The sequence below is a fragment of the Plectropomus leopardus genome, chromosome 10 (assembly GCF_026936395.1).
Source record: "Plectropomus leopardus strain MGB_pleo_1.0 chromosome 10, ASM2693639v1, whole genome shotgun sequence".
Classification (NCBI taxonomy): domain Eukaryota; kingdom Metazoa; phylum Chordata; class Actinopteri; order Perciformes; family Serranidae; genus Plectropomus; species Plectropomus leopardus.
This window is the reverse complement of record NC_142185.1, coordinates 30,202,473-30,219,761: the sequence shown is the minus strand read 5'-3', so window position 1 is coordinate 30,219,761 and position 17,289 is coordinate 30,202,473. Positions and strand designations below refer to the sequence as shown.

Genomic DNA, 17,289 nt, shown 5'->3' with positions numbered 1-17,289 from the left:
TACTTAAAATAGTTCAGTTCAGTTCAGTTTTCTGTTGCAGCAAGTGTTAAAAAGCATAATAAAAACACATAAAGCAAAAACAATATGAGACAGAAACATCAATCTGTCCACACAGTGACTTTCAAACTCCACAGTAGCAAATTAATAAGAGTCCACCATAACTCCATAGAGCCAATAATAATTCAGTGAGCATTAATCTGACAAACAGCTAATAACGCTGAGCGTTTCTATACCGTAGCATCTGAGTGCTTCTTCCACCACTGGCAGAAATACAAATCAGCTCCTCCTGTGAGCTGCACTCAGGTTTTTTTATCGGCACAGCTAAAGCTGGAGCCCTGGCGTGTATGAGGCTCATGAGACAGATGGGACAAAAAATTTAGGACTGACTTCCCACAAGAAATGTAAACAGTCATAGCATTACACTGAGCGACCTCTCTGAGGTTTTGCATGTGATGGTGTGAACAGCAGGATTTATACCACATAACCCTGTCGGATACAAACACAGTGTGTGTGTGTGTGTGTGTGTGTGTGTGTGTGTGTGTGGGAGCTAAAGCCCCCTCATGGCCTCCTTTATGGAGCCTGAAGTGACGAGATTTTTCTTCTGTTGCCACCACGTCGATGTACATGTAATTGCACCTGAGTTAACGATGTTAACCCTGGAGTGAAGTGACTTTTCTGGTGCTGCGTTCAGAACCCCCCAAACCCTGAGCAAAGTGGCTTGGTTTTTTTTTTTTCAAACACGTGGGGGAAAAAAGGCAAAAAAGCAACTTGGCAAGAAGTGTTCTGCAAATTGCAAGAAATCAGTAGATTTAGAAAAGAATTTTTTCGGAAAGCTAAGGAAAATTGTCCAAAAAGCTATATTTATAACCATCTTAATTATATATTTACAAATATTTTATAGAATTATTATTACTTTTTTACTTTTTTAGTTTTTACTTTTTCTTTGTTTTTATTTATTTATTTCCTTATTTATGCTATTTTTGGTATATTTCTTGTACTTTTTTTCTTTCTAATTTTTGGGTAATTTCTTCCTTACTTGCTCTGTAAGCAATCAGGCCGATTTGTACAGGTTTTTAAATGGTTAATAGGCATCCTAAAATAATTCAGCATCACATCTAAGTGAGTAATTAGACAAATGCTTCTGATTCAGCATGAAAATATGTTTTTAATCTTCATGATCTGGACTGGAATTTACATAATGTAGGTCGAAACAATGCTTGACGTGAGATCTTTGCAGCACAGAGGTGACTCACAGGTGTGGGACAGGTGCAGGGTGAGAAGAGATGTGAGGGAGATGCTGTTGGTTAGATTGTGGTAAACTAACTCTGATGATAGTAATGACTTCACATAACCACTTCATGATTTGGTCATAGACTTGTTTTTTTACTGCACTTAGCCTCACAGTGACCAGCTCTTTATGTTCACACCTGCATTCTCAGGACTTTACATAACACCTCCAGTCTGTCAGCATACAAGTGTGACTCACTGACTGTTTCCTCTGTAGGCTAGGAAACCACCAATGTAAACATGGCTGACAGTCATCTGCACCGCTTCATATTTCAGAGGCCATTCAGTACGAGCACTATGTGTTTCAGCTCTGCACAGTCGAGTCTGCTCACACCGAATCCACTGAACTGCAGATCTAAACTCAATTAAATCAGCGAGGACACACCGACAATACATCTCTTTCTCCGTTTTCCAGCTTTTTTTCTCTTCCTACTCCTCTGTAGATTTTGATAAACACACTCTTTGGATGCTGAATCATGTAGGAGTATCATGTATCATGTATTTCTGATTATTTTGAGACATAATATGTTTTAGATTAACCATCCTCACAATGTAGTGCAGGGGCGGCACGGTGGCTTTGTGGTTAGCACTGTTGCCTCACAGCAAGAGGGTCCCTGGCTCAAATCCCTGTTGGAACAGGGTTCGGTCCAGGCGGGGGCCCCTCTGTGTGGAGCCTGCATGTTCTCCCCATGTCTGCATGGGTTCTCTCCAGGGTCTCCAGCTTCCTCCCACAGTCCAAAGACATGCAGCTCAGGTTAATTGGTGACTCTAAATTGCCCTTAGGTGTGACTGTGAGTGTGTATGGTTGTTCATCTATGTGTCAGCCCTGCAATAGTCTGGCAAACTGTCCAGGGTGTACCCCGCCCTCTGCCCAATGACAGCTCCAGCCCCCCGCGACCCTCACAAGGACAAGCAGTTACAGAAAATGACTGACTGACAATGTAGTGCAATTTTACTAAGAAAACTAAAGCCTCAGCAGGGACCCCAAGAGGCTACAGTGTTTATTACACCTCACAACAAATACGGAGAATGAAAAAAATGAATAAATTAATAAATACTAAATAAATAAATACATAAATATATAAATATTAAATAAATAAATAGAGAAATACATTAAAAAATAATACCATAATAGTTGCATACATTAATAAATACAGGAACAAATAAATATTGAAATAAATAAATACAGAAATATATTTTACATAGTAATACTGGCAAAAAATTAAATACATGCACGAATAATTAAAATGATTACTAAACAGGACATAAATAAATAAATGTGTTTCTACCTTTAGAATGAAATTAGGACCTCCTGCCTCATTAGCATATACACACAGAAATACAGAAATAAATTAATGTAAGTGAACAAGAATGTAGAAATACATATAAAGCCTTTATTTATTTGTTTTTGTTTATTCTTGTCCTCTTTAATTATCAGTGTTTGTATGTGTATCTAGCATTCATTCATTATTTATTTACGTTTATTTACATATTTATGATTTATTTCCCTGCATTTATTTATTTTTTCCTGTATTTATTTATCTATCTATTTATTTATACTTGATACATTTTCTGTCCTCCATACTCAATTTATTTTTAAGCTATTCTAAAATGTTACCATCAGTGGGGTTAATCTGCTTTTTGGAGGATGGAGGGGGAGATAAGATCACTGGGCAACCCTGTCTCCCTAAAATGAAATTTAATATATTTTTATAAATGTAATAAGGAAATATTTTTAATGACCTGCAGTGTTGCATTACGTTCATATGGAATTGATCTATGAAACGTTTGTTTTCCCAACCATATCCACTTGTGGTAACCAAAGCATGATTAACTTTTTAAGGTTATGTTTAGGAAACTTTAAGTGCTCGGTTAAAGTTTGGGGAAAGTTTGTGGTGTTTGTTGGACATGACACAGGATGTGTTTTCTTTTTCAATATTTAACCGAAATCGTCATATTTCCCAAACCGTAACCAAAGTGTTTCCATTGTCAAAGCCCTGTTCTTTGTACCATGCACCCAGCCACCTCTCTATGACGTCTGTGCGGTACAAGTTTGTGGACTGGGAAAACTTTCCATGCAGGAATAACATTTTCTCTAAAACTACATTTGATAAAACTATTTAGCTGTACGTAAACATACATTTTAGGAGACAGGGTTGCGCAGGGGTCATCATAATCAAAAGCGTTTATCCTCTAGGGAGTGAAAAATACTTGTCATCAAATTTTCATTAATATCTTTGAGATATCTTTTGTGAGCAGAAATTAATTTGACACTACAGGAACAGTCAGGGGGATCAGCGAAAACACTGGCATTAATCTTCTAAGGACTATTATTATATCTAAAATAGCAGTTAAGCCAATAGCTGTCAAGATTTATCTTGTTTGGGACTGACAGATAGATTGATAAACAGTCCAATTTCTTATTTTTGCCAACAAATTTTGAATACCATTTTGTTTTTTAAATTCCACCGATGAAATAGAATTGGGAAAAACAGTTTACTTTAACAGACGACACAGCCAAAGCAACCACCATAAAAAAAAAAGGTTGGCATTGTACGTCTCTGCAAACCACGGATACTTTACATATGCATGATATTTTGTAGTGTATATGTTAAAACTTTCAACCATGCTGTGGTTAACGTGTGGTAAGGTTTTAGGCACAAAAATACTTTATTATGGTTGGATGAGGATCATGTTAGGGTTTAAAAAATAACTTTTGGTGGCAAAATAACAGCTGGAGAAGATGTTTATATTTTCGCAAAAAAACAACTGCTCCTCATGGCACTATCCCAGCTGGAAACACAGCAATGTCTCAGTAAAAAAAAACAAAACAAAACAAAAAAACTTTCATTGCACTTTCTTGCAGTGATGTATCAGTTAAAAAAGCCTTTCTTGGCTTAATCCTGGCTAGAAATGCAGCAATGTCTCAACAGAAAACAACTGCTTTTAATGACTCCCAGAAAAAAAAGGCTTTGTTGCCTGCTGGTCTCAGAAAGTGGTCTGCAGCTTGCTGCTTCTCACCTTGGTGTCACACCATCCATCATCCCCTCTTCTGATGACCAAGTCAGTTCATAAACTGCAGCACTTTAAAATCATTGATATCATACGTATGAAATGTACAAATGTAATGTAGCTATTTGTGGTTTGGAAATAACTTTGCAGGTAAAGGACGGAAATGTGTGCGGGCAGTAGATCTTTGCAGCCAACGCCGAGAGATGAATTCATTCAACACACACTCATACACATGTGTGACTGTGTGTATATGTGCTTGTAGATTACATACACACAGTTACGGTACAGTACCAACACTTTCCTGTGTACACATCCTGACACACAGGCACTCACACATACACACAGGAACCGGAGTAATTAGTCAACAGTAAAATAACAATACTCCGCATTCAGGTCTCACGGCTGAAGCCCTGTGAGGCCAGCTGAGGGGTTTGGCAAATCTATTGGTGCCAAATTTCCGCTGGTTTTACAGCAGGTTTTATTTCACTCCTCTGCAGTTTGGCCTGGCTTTTACAGTGCCAGCAGGGAGGAGGCTTGCCTGCATTGTTTATCATTAAAACAACTCAAAAGCATGGCAACCGAAAGAGTGGCTCACATTTTCTGCTCTATTCCACACCTGCCTTAAACCATACAGAGACGCATATATACGACAGCAGGCGTCAACTTTACTTCATGAAATGTGCGTTTCAGTGTTTTTATGGTGTTTTGCATCTATATTGCGTCTCACAATTGAAAAAAAAGGACTAAATAACAATAACTATTTTCTGAAATGTATTTTACCATTTGAGCATTAACATTTAAAATTTCCAGCAGTGTCCAAGCTATAGCTTGGATGACAGACACTGGCTCACACCTTGTATCATTTCCTGCTCGACATTTCCAGATATTTCTGGTACACTAACTGCTATAATAGTGAACCGTCAACGTGCACTGTCAACACATAGTTACGTAAAGTGTTCGTGTGAAAGTGAACAACACAGGGGAACGACTGCAGGGTGTTTAATATGAAATCATTTTGCAGAGTTGTGCAATTTACCTGGTATGTGCGGCTGTTGCTGCCACAAAGGCATCACAGCGTTTTGCAACAGTCTTTGATATGTGAGTCATATTAACCAGAGCTCGACGATTCATCTATTATTAGTCCACTAGCAGAAAATAATTGGCAGTTATTTTGATGGTGGATTCATTGTTTAAGAGATTATTAAGCAAAAATGTCAAACATTCTCTGGCTCAGCTTCTCTGTTTCACATATCAGCTGTTTTTCATTGTCTCTAAAGCAAATGGAGTATTTTAAGGTTCTGAAGTACAATATTATGTACTTTTCTAGGAGGAAAAAGGCAAATTTAGGAATTGAATTCTTTTATATCCCACAGTTACCTCCATTTGTTGAATATGGGCCAAAGGAGGACTCTATCTATCACTGGCTCTTGTACCTTTCCTTTTGTTCTTTGGCCAATTCTTTTCTTTTTTTATCTTTGCTGATTCTCCTGCAGTATTTGCCGTAATCACCAAATATAACATTAAAAATAAAATTCCCCAGAGAAAATGCTTCTCTGCTTTCTTTTGATTAGCTAACATACTACTCAATGCGAAACTCTGCCTCAGAAAATGTAAACATAGGCTCTTCCGGTCTGCCTGCCATCAGTTGTTTTGTCTTATTTTGCAGAGAATCAGACTTGGGGACAAGCCTTAGAATAAAAAAGAAATAGTAAGTCTTCTGGCTGATCATCTCCTCTGCCTCTTCAAGTCAAATAGAGGCATCAGTATTGAATTTAGACTGTTTCATAATGAGTTAAAAACTCCCTGTAGCTGCTTTAATGTAGATTTTAATAGGATACAGATGAAAATCAGTGACACATATATACTTGTATTGTATAGTATCTGCTCCAGTGACAAGATTTTCTACTCAGAAAAAGAGCATTTCTGTGAGGTCTCTCCCTCTGGCTGCCAACCAACAACACAGTAGTAACTTCCATACCAAACTAATAACATCACACATGAAACTAATTGCCCACACAAGTGCGAATGAACAGAAATCATGACACTCACAGGGTGCTTTATACGACCCTCTGTTCATTTTAAGGGCGCTGTGGTTGAGGGTATAATGGATCTCAGTTACATCTCACTGTGTTAAAACTGCCCTCCTGTCCTTCACACGCGATTCTTCCCTTCCCAGAGGGCAGCAGTCCTGCTTCTTGTCAAGACTCTGCCTGTTTGAAAAGGACTCTGCAGCTCACAGAGTGCTGATGGCCAACAGAGAAACTGACACTCTATGCTTTTTTTTTCCTTACTTCAGCTGCAGCATCACATCTAATGGAAACGCATTACCATCAAAACAAACACACTAAAACAGTTAGAAGGGTTAACATGTACTCTCTTGAGTGTGTTTGTTATAGTAAATCAGAATTTATATTTAAAGAACATTGAATACCACATTAATTTTATTAATGTAAAAATAACAACTCTTAAATGGGTAAACACGTACAAATATTTTGTTGCTATTTTCTAATTTATCCAAGCTATAATAACAGATTTTTTTTTTCAATTTCAAAATATGACCTTTAGTTTCCAAATTACAGTGATCATTGTCGGCAAAATAAAACTGCTTACCCCACCTTTAATATCTATCAGTTATGATATTGACTTGAAATTATGAAGCATAATTCAGCTTTTCTATGTACTTAATTTATTCATGTTACATCTGATTATCATGGATGTTATTATTGTAATCAAAACTCACTAATTATGACTTAGTGAGACAAAATTCTTACATACCATAATTTCTCCTTGTCGTATGTCACAATCATAGATTAACCCCTATTTATTTATATTAAAACTATGATTATGTGTTTGCATATGTATTTGATACAGTCTTAAAATGAAATATATGTGAAAAATTTGACTTAGAAAGTAATCAAGAAATACTTTTGACTTTGATATCCAATTTTGTTTAATGAGATTTTGTGATTCCATCGTTGATCACTCTGTACAAGTATTTACTTGGTTTGATGAGCTTCCATAAACGTTGCTTAGAGCAAAGGAAAGACTTAATCACAGAAGATTTTAACACTTCCCTCAAAGTGCGCACGGCTCATTACCTCGGCTTTAAATACTTTATCTCTGAGCGCAACAGACCCCGGGACAAGACCGAACCGTTCGAAATGATGAAATCAAAACAGTAAAAACACAGTGTTGTAATAAGTTTGAGGGAAGTTATGCAGTGGGTGGAGAACAATAAAAGGGCAGTGAGGTAGCTCAGCCTTTCCTGAATGGAAACCACAGCTGGGCAGAATAAAACATTGCTCTAAAGTTAGTGTGAAATAAAGACATTGAGCCGGGTGTTGATGGCTGTGCACCGGTGGCTGTCACACAGGAATGCACCGGGGCCAAATAAACAAGCACACACAGCGGATTAAACGCATGGGAACAGTTGCACGGCGCTCACCAGCAACCACACGTGAAATTCGGTGGCACGGCAGCTGCCATGTTCACATTTCCCAGTTTCCTCAGTGCCTTGTTATCCTGCTCAGTGTGGGGGTCTGTCACAGCATGTGGGTGGGTAGGCTAGCTTGAAATAGCTCTCAGGGGGGCGACCGGATGGAGATAGACATGGCAGCATTTTGATAGTGCTAAAACCCTTTAACTCGATTTATTGAGGTTTTTTTTCAGGTTTTCAGTGTTAGAAAAGCAAGATATTTCATAAATTATAACAGCATTATTAATTACTTTATGTTACAGTTATGATCACTGCTGTGTTTGAAATTTTCGTGACATTTGGTGATTCTGCATTACACATTTTCTGTGCTTCTGACTCTTTACTTCTCCTAATCTGACCTTAACTTGTTTTAAAGGTGCCGGTTTCACAGAGACTGATTCTGACTGTGGTTAAAATCGAACTAACAGTCATCTGTTCAGCAATGTTGTTGAGTCCTTAAGTATCTTAAAGGAACGGTGTGTAAGATAAAGGGGGATTTAATGGTAGTATATAGCCAGTGAGAATTGCAGATTGCAACCAGCTGAAATTTTTCCCAGTTAGAATTATGTAGGGGTTCAAAGTTCAGGAGGTTTTTATTGGGGGCCAAATGATCTGCGGAGGTTTCTTCCACTCCAAAACAAGCAGACCAGGTGATTAAAACCAGTGAAAACTATCTAAAGCAGTTTCATGTTACAAATCAGTGTTTCTCCTACGCTGTTGAGCATGTCGGGGACTGACTGCTAATCCAGCACCTGCTAATGTGTGCTCACCTATTTTCTCTGATAAGTTAATGTGTGCTCACCTATTTTCTCTGATAAGTTAATGTGTGCTCCCCTCATGTCTGCTCCACATATTCAGTAGGTTTTTACCGGGAGCAGGATTATCTGCAGAGGTCTCTTCCGCTCGAAAAAAAAAAAAGAACAGGTGATTTAAAACTAAAAACATGAAATAAAGCCATTGCACATTTTTAAAAAATTGTATTTTTCTGCGGCTCTCGCAGAGGAGCTACAAACAATGGTGGCCAAGGCAAAATCATGAATGGCTCTATTTAGAGCCAGTATTTGGTTTTTCATTCTGGGCTATTGTTGAAACATGACAGTGCAACACGACGATCTCTGTAGACAAGGACAAACTACCTATATGTAGATATGAAGAGCTCATTCAAAGGTAACAAAAACAGCAGTTCTTATTTTAAGGTGGATTTACATTAAACAAAACCTACTCATTATGTTATATTCTATTTCTGCCGTTCCATTTCTAAATCCTATACACTAGACATTTAGGTAGGGCCAATTTTTTCACGAATTCTTGGTAAATGTCCATAAGCAATACTGTGCGAAGTCATAACAAAACAACTGGTAATATCTTTTAGCTGCCCCTGGACTCACAATTTGTCACTATTATACCACAGCAGCAGGATGTCGCTCTTTTCCCGTCATCGTGAGCATGTTTTTGGATTGTTTGCTTACGAATGAGTTCATTACCTGTGATCAGAGCAGCATGCCAACAAACAAACAAATGAACAAAAAACAATAACTTTAAAGCAAGAGTTTGCCCACCGTTTACACAATATAATGTCTGCAGTTGGTACCAGACCTCAAAATTAGGAGAATGTAACTATGACTCTGAACGTGTCCTTTTAGAGACCTTTATCAGACAAAAAGTATCCTTCCTCAGAGACAGAGACATGGCAGAGCTCCCATGTCAAAACCTCCACCCCAGGCAGCTCTCCGTCAAACTGTCAGAGATACACTACAAACACAGCTGAAGCTCCCGATCAAAGCATGACATGTCGGCTCCTCTCTCTTTTCTTTTTTTCTTTTTCTTCTTCTTTTTTTTCTGGATGTTTTGCACTTTTGACATTTGTTGCCTTGCGTTTTTCTCTTTATTGAGATGTAAATTAGGAAACAGCAGTGCGTGTTTTGACAATAGTGGCACAAACAATAAAGCTGTGTCTGTAAAAACACTCACTCACTAAAGACAGCAAAACAAGAAACAACCCTCGAATCAAGAAATTGCATTTGGAGGTGAATTCAATCGGCTGTGACACAAAAGTTAGTACACTTTGTCACTGCAGAGATAATGTGTGTGTCAACAATGTCATGATAAAGAGTAAGAGTGCTTTCTTTGGCGCCATCAAGGAAACAGTTTAATATTTGAAACAGTGACAAACTTCAAGTGGGGAATGTGAACATGACTGACGGCTGTTATGAGGAAATACAGTGTACCCAAGATAAACAGGGCTGTTTACAGAGGAACGCTGTGGAGAGCTTTGGGGCGTGAATGGTCTCCATAGCAACTGTTGGGATCACATCCTTAACCATCACTGATGTGTGGCGAGGTGAGGTCTCAGGCTGCTTTTCAAACAACTGGGGAAATCAAAACATCAAACAACTATAAAGAGAGGTGTTTCTGTGTTTGGTCTACCGTAGCGATCTTAACGGGGTGGACAAAATAACAGAAACGCCCGTCAGTATACAAACCACCCACAAAGTGATTATAAAGTTAAATCACCAACTCTCCAAAATAGTTTCAGCTAAAACTGAATATTGTAACCCTCAGAGCTGCCGGGCTGCCGTTTTAAAGATTATTGTTTTATTATATTTATTGTTTTTTAAAGATAACAGCTTTATAGGCATCCAATGTGGGTGTTTGTGCCTACCCATCAGTGTGTTTCCAGCAACTTTTTAGGCACCAAATGTTGGTGTTTTGTCACGACCTGTTGATTTTTTTGACTACGTTTTAGACACCAAAAGTGAGCATTTTGTAGCGACCCTTTGCTGTATTTCCAACTACTTTTCAGGCTCACAACATGAGTGTTTTGTAATGGCTTATTACTGCTTTACCAGCAGATTTTCAGGCATCAACTGTGGGTGTTTTGCTGCAGCCCTTTACTGTTATTTCAGTGGCTTTTGAGGTACCAAACATGGGTGATTTGTTACACTGTTTTCAGCAGCTTTTCAGATACCAGATGTAGATGTTATGTAGCGACCTAACACTGTTTTTTTACTTAGAAGCACTGTTTTTTAGGCACCAAATGTGGTTGTTTTGTAGAAAGCTGTCAGTGTTTTTCCAGCACTTTTTTAGGCACCGGTGGCTGTTTTTGCAGAGAATTTTTAGGCACCAAATGTGTTTTGTAGCGCCCCATTGCTGTTTATTCCAATGGGTTTTTTAAATTTTAAGCCCCAAACATGGATGTTTTGTAGCAACCCATTGCTGTTTACAGCAGCTTTGAGGTACCAGACATGGGTGTTTTGTTTTGACTTGTAGCTGTATTTCTGGTGGCTGTTGAGGCACTAAACATGGGTGTTTTATAGCCACATGTCGCTGTGTTTCAAGCGGCTTTTTAGGTACCACACTTGGCTATTTTATAGCGACCCATGACTGTTTTTCAGCGGCTTTTGAGGCACCAAACATAGGTGATTTGTAGTGTGTCTCTCTAGCAGATATAATGACACGAAAAGAGGGTATTTAAGCCAAAAAGATGTTTCTTTAACCATAAGTGGGCTCTCAGCCTCAACCCTTTCATTTGTTTACGACGGCATTGTTGAAACATAATGTTTAAGTGTATTTGCTGCATAATACCACGTAAATGAAACATATCCACATTTAGCAGAAATGTACATTACCAACATTTTTTTGGCTTTTGGGTTGTGTGAAACACAGTTGTAATAATATAAAATGTATCCTTATATCAGAAGATGTAGCCATTGACAAATACTTTACACAAATAAACACTACAAATGTCTAATAAAAAACATTAAATGTTTAAATACTGCTCATAGATACTAAATCAGGGCACTTACAGTGTTAACTAACAGTGTCCATCACCAGCACATAAAGATACCAATAATGCATATGCATATTAAATAACTTATGTGAACACACTGCATACTGTACTCAAAACCTGCTTAAAAATTCATTTTGTGGCCAAATGTATGTGGACACATCTGTGAGTACTTTTGGTCTGGGGCTGTTCTCCATGGTTTGGGCTTGGCTCCTTATTTCCATGAAATTAAAAGGGAGTTTTAATGCTACAGCATACTCTGCTAATTTAGACAATAGTGTGCTTCCAGTGTCGTGGCGGCAGTTTGGGAAAGGCCCTTTCCTGTTTCAACATGACAATACCCCTATGCGCAAAGCCAGGTCCGTAAAGAAATGGTATTGCAGTTTGGCGTGCAGAGATTTAGATCTCACTCACAAATGTTCTTGCGGCTGAATGGGAGCAAATCCAAAATCTTGAAGAAGGCCTCTCTAGAGGAGTGGAGGCTGATATTAGCATGTTATTGCCCTTTGTTTTTGAATGAGAATCTAAATCACATATGTATGTAACATTTGTGTGTCCACATAGTTTGTTTGAGTGATAACAGAGCTTTGGCCATGTTATAAGGTATGTATCCAGCTAGTAGCCATACGGGACATTGTCTTGCTTGTGCTGAAATGTAAATCATTAAAAGACCGTTCTTTACCTATCAGAGGAGGGGGACAGCTGGGGTGTGACTTTTTATTTTTTAAATTTTTTTATCTTCACCCTCTCCAAAGCTTCAAATATTTTTCCTTGAGCCAACCTAAGTGATTTTGGTGACTTATAAGGAAAAATGCATTTCAAACCAGCAGTCAGGGTGTTGTTTCTTTTATTAGTTCATATAAATCAGTCATCATAGATGCATTTATATTATTTAAGAAGCGAATAATGTCCATTTGAGTATATAGAAGATGAATTAAAGCATACAAAAGAATACAATAAAAAAGTGGGGAAATGATACTAATGTCAGGTTGTGAGTTACAAAAACAAGATATTTGTGCATCAAATGTTAAGATCAGATAAAAATGTAGTTATCCAGAGGAAAATTGCTGTGCAGCATTTTCAATAGTGCAGATAAAAAAGCGTGCAATAATAAAAGGATTAAAACAACAACAGAAAGAGCCAGTGTTTGGCCAATAAAAATTACATTAGGTATATAATAATTCAGAGTAAATGTAAAAACTAGCTAACAGTAAGGTGCAAACAGTAAAGTCAGATAATATGGATACTTTTTGGTACTCGTATAAAACACTGTCCCATTAACAGTATATTGTGAAAATATTTTGATAATAATTCAAAGACTGAATAAAATGCAACATCCTACAACCATTTTGTTGTTATACCCTTATTGTTTTAACTGCAAAACTCTTTTCACCAAAAAGAGAAAATCAACTACACATAGTTTTCCTGATTTTTGACTCTTTGCTCTGCCCATTCTTGTTTTCTCAGACCAATAAAACTAATTGTTTCATTTAAAGCACATTTGTGGAAACAATGCAATAACATGTTTGGGTTCTGGCTGCTAATATGTAAAGAGCCCAAGATGTAAAACCTTTTTTGTCTAATTTTACCTTATGTCCCACATTACCTTATTTCACCATATACACAAAAAAGTTAATATTAAGGTGCAAAATATCATTAAAATGGCTAGCTGTAAGATGCAAACAGTTACATACAAATAGGTGCAAACCAATATATACAATATAATAATAATGATAAGTATAGTATAGTTGCTTATAAATATGTTTACACTGTGTCAGATCTAGGGGTCAACAGATACTGTTTTTTCAGGGCCGATACAGATTATTAGTAGGCCTAGTTAATGAGACCGATAAGCAATATGCATTTACAATAAAAATGAAACTCTTTCTGACAATATTTAGAATTTGGAATATAACAAACTCCAACACAAAACTTTGTGTAAATGCCTTTAGCAAACGTTTAATCAAAACTGAAGCGTTCAACATCATATACAGCAAGTTTCTGGCATCTTTTTTAAAAAATAAAACTATCTTCCTGAGGTTTTACACAGTCAAAGTTCCTCCCATGCTGACATTTTCTTTGCATTTTTAAATTAATTTATTTTATCGGCGATCATTAAAATAAAATGCCTGTACAGAAAATCTGTCAACCCTTATTCAGACATGTGGTGTAAGAATGCAAGAGTGTGTGGTAAATGGAGTGGAAGTTATTTTGGAAAACTTCTCTGCTTTGGTCTGAAATCCTAGCCACAAAACATATTTTCCCAACTGAGTCAAAAAATCACAGCACACTCTGGATGTTACAAAAAAATAACCGAGCATGCCTGACAGTCACAGAGTCCAGTCCACCTTAAAACACAGCTCTGACAGACTGTTCATATACATTTCCTGAAAACGCCCCGTGCGCGGAGAGGGAGGGGAAAAGGAAAACTCAAGTGACTCTGAATAATAATAATAAGGCTGCCGTGTTTATCCAACGAAGGGGGGCTGGACTTCTGCTGAATTCTGCAAATAACTTTTTTTTAAATTTCCCTTTTCCTCCCCCCTCACAAAACTTCACCGCTTTGCATTCAGTCTGCTGCCTGAACCGCACCGCCGACCAAGGTCAGCGTCAGTGACCGCCCACGGGAGCTGGTAGCGCGGCATCGAACCTCCGCGCACCCCGGCAGCTTTTTTTACGGAACATGGGGGTTTGACTCACAGGCTGAGTAAACTACGGACTAACCGGCCGCGGATGGAGGAAGCGTCGGTAACGAAGGAGTGAATTAGCTTATCAAACGTTTGTGAACATGTTTGAGAGCGTTAAACGAAGTGACACCATGTTGGGAAACCCAGGGTCTTACGCTAACAAGAAGAGGAAGAAGCCTGTTCTCAAACAGTAAGAGCTGTCAGAAACCACTGTGTGACTGAGGAGCTTCCCCCTCTGCTGCGGTCACTCAGTTTTGGGGATTATTTCGTTTACGAGCGAAACTACAGGCAAATATTTTTGAAGTTAAAGTTAAATGCGTAAACGCACCATGTAACATTAGAGAGCCTAACTTTTAGTTAACCCTTCGAAGCCTGAAGCTACATCACTTTTGTGCTGCTGCTTTCAGGCGCCTTTTATAAGAATTTCAACCTGTCAACTTTGAGCAAATTGGTGCCATTTCTTTGAAAACTATCTTTTTTGAAAAGATAGGGAAAAGAAGAAAGGGATAATTAGACTATCGTAATTAAATATTTGAAATTATGTTAGAATTATTATAACCAATAATACGAGTCTTGATTGCGTTGTTATTTGTTTTGTTTAATTTGTTTTATTTTTACAAATTTTCAGGTAAATTACTCGTACTTTTTACTGTTTTTTGCAATTTTTTTCATTTCTTTAATTTCTCCTTAAATATTTTAAAATTTTCTGCATTTTGGGGGTAATTTTCTTTATTGGTATTGCTTCTTTTTTCTTGCTTCTTTTCAAGTATTGTTTAGTGGATACCTTTTTGTTAAAGTAATTTCTTGCTCATTTTGGTTCATTTCTTATGTTGCGCATTACATTTTTTCCATGCTTTTGAAAGAAATCAACCAACTTGATGTTTCATGTTTCAAAGTGTTAACTCAACAGTCAACACAACTTGACCTAAGTGATGCGCGTTACACGGACGGACTGGCGTTATCAGAGTCAGAGAGTGAATGTGTGCTTTGTTTTAAAAAGCTGTAAATGAAATCAGCTCATGTTAAATCAAACTAACGTTAGACATCGTTAACATATAAAATGAAGATAAACCGAGTTAAGGTGGACCACATCCTCGTGTAAATTTCTACCATCAGCATGTCAATGATATATACATTTTTAGATTAACGTGTAACTCTCGGTAAATGTTGTCACGGTTAGGGTTACGTTACGGTCTCCTCCGGTGCTGTTTCCCGTTTCCTCTGGACCACCTTAAGAATGTGTCTAGCTTGGATCTGGCATGGATATCTTGCCCTCGCGCATTAATCACAATCAAGTTGGAGAGTCGGCTGCTGCTCTCACGCGATGCTCCGAGGAGGGCGGAGGGGGAGGAGGGCGAGGGCTCGCGGGCCCCGAGTATGTTATTGTAATCTGATACGGCCTCGCGCTCCATCTTTGTGGGATCAACTGCTGGCTGTGGTGTGTGTGTGGTGTGTATATGTGTGTGCGGTAGTGCCTGTTGCTCTCTTTTTTACCTCTCCTTTTACAAGTTTATTTCACAGCAAACTTTGACATTACACTGGGTAAACCTGCACAGTTTTGAAGTTCAAGATATGTTTGAAAGTATAGTCCAGTTTTTAGATTGCTACTTTATCAAAGTGGTCTCTTTTATCAACTGAAGCTGTTTTAAGAGTTAAATTGTTTATACTTTGACTTACAAGCAGTATTTTGATGTTGGAGTGTGTCCAGGTGTAGCCTGTGTATTGCATTACAGTATTTTGTGAGGCTTTTTTGTACGAAAGTGGACCAAATCGTTGTTTTGCAAGCCTCAATTAATGCTAGTCTCAAGTCTTTGCACTCAAGTCCAAGTCAAGACAAACATGTCACAAGTCAAGTGCCAACTTCTAAACTTTAAATATAGATTTATGATTAGGGTTGCAGTGATATACAGGTTTCCAGGTACACCATAGTAGGATAAACTGACAGTTGTCATACCGTCTACATTTGCTTATTTATGATATTGGAAAAAAGATCGATACAACATAGTATTGTGATAGTATCTGTAATATTGAATTGAAATACAGATGCCAAGTATCAATTTAAAAAAAAAAAAAAATGTATAGAAATCATTAATATTTCAAATACAAATTTAACTTTTTGTGGCCCACTAGCATTAAAAGATAAATTAATTCCTCTATCAGTCCATTAGAAAAAAATGCTGGACTAAAAATGATTGAAATGAGAAACTTTGTCTTTAAAACTTTGTTACAGATAAAATAGATGTCCTATCCTCAGTTTGTATGTGAACAAAATAATCTTTGGCATCATTTTAGATAAGTTTTTAATGCATTTCTTCATGGTTTGAGTCTAAAGTAATAAAATCTGTGACTCAAGTCTGACTTGAGTCCGAGTCATGTAACTCAAGTCCACATGTCTGCATTTTAATAATGCAGTGCATTTGGGGTTGCAACAGTTTTCTTGCTATTGAAAAATGTCCATCACATTCACAAAGGACATGTTGACAAATTCATCTGATAAACTCACTGAACCGGTAAGGCCAGATTTTTTTTTTTTTTTTTTGAGGAGTTGGTGGAGACCAAAATAGAGTTAAACGGAGACCTAAGTATGAAATTTGAGTATACGGTTTCATCACAGACATTGCCCTCATGTAAAAATTCGAAACACTGCGTACAGATATTACTTTTAAATGTACTGGTTTAACGGGATTAATAACAGATTACCTAAATAGACAAACTAAATCCATGTCGTGGTTTGTTTACATATGTAATATTTGTAAACATGTGGCGGCACTTTTTAAAATCGTATTGTCAAACGCAGACACACTGTGAGTCAACAGAGTGCAGATACGTGTCCTTATAGTGATCTGGCTGTTTGGCTGTTCCCAGTGTAAATCCCAAAATAAAAAGGTGGCCTGTGTGCAGACGTCTGTGTCTCTGAAGATGTGGGGCTGAGCAGCGAGGACTGAGGTTTCCTGGACAGCCAGCTGGGCTCAGCTGCACAAAGGCACCATTGAGCCCGACTGTAAAAAGCTGTGGTCACTACACAGGGGCATTCCACGGCA

General features: G+C 37.8%; 1 protein-coding gene across 2 annotated transcripts in view; it reads left to right on the top strand.

Annotated features, from left to right (window-relative positions):
• The first annotated feature begins 13,970 nt into the window (after positions 1 to 13,970).
• LOC121949391 (aryl hydrocarbon receptor) overlaps positions 13,971 to 17,289 on the top strand; it is a 46,305-nt gene continuing 42,986 nt past the window's right edge. Inside the window, exon 1 of one of the 2 annotated variants that reach the window (XM_042495063.2) lies at positions 13,971 to 14,438. In XM_042495063.2, coding sequence (XP_042350997.2) covers positions 14,350 to 14,438 — 89 coding nt within the window. In that variant the 5' untranslated portion in view covers positions 13,971 to 14,349. The remainder of the gene's footprint in view (positions 14,439 to 17,289) is intronic. The other variant, XM_042495064.2, reaches the window with a different exon arrangement.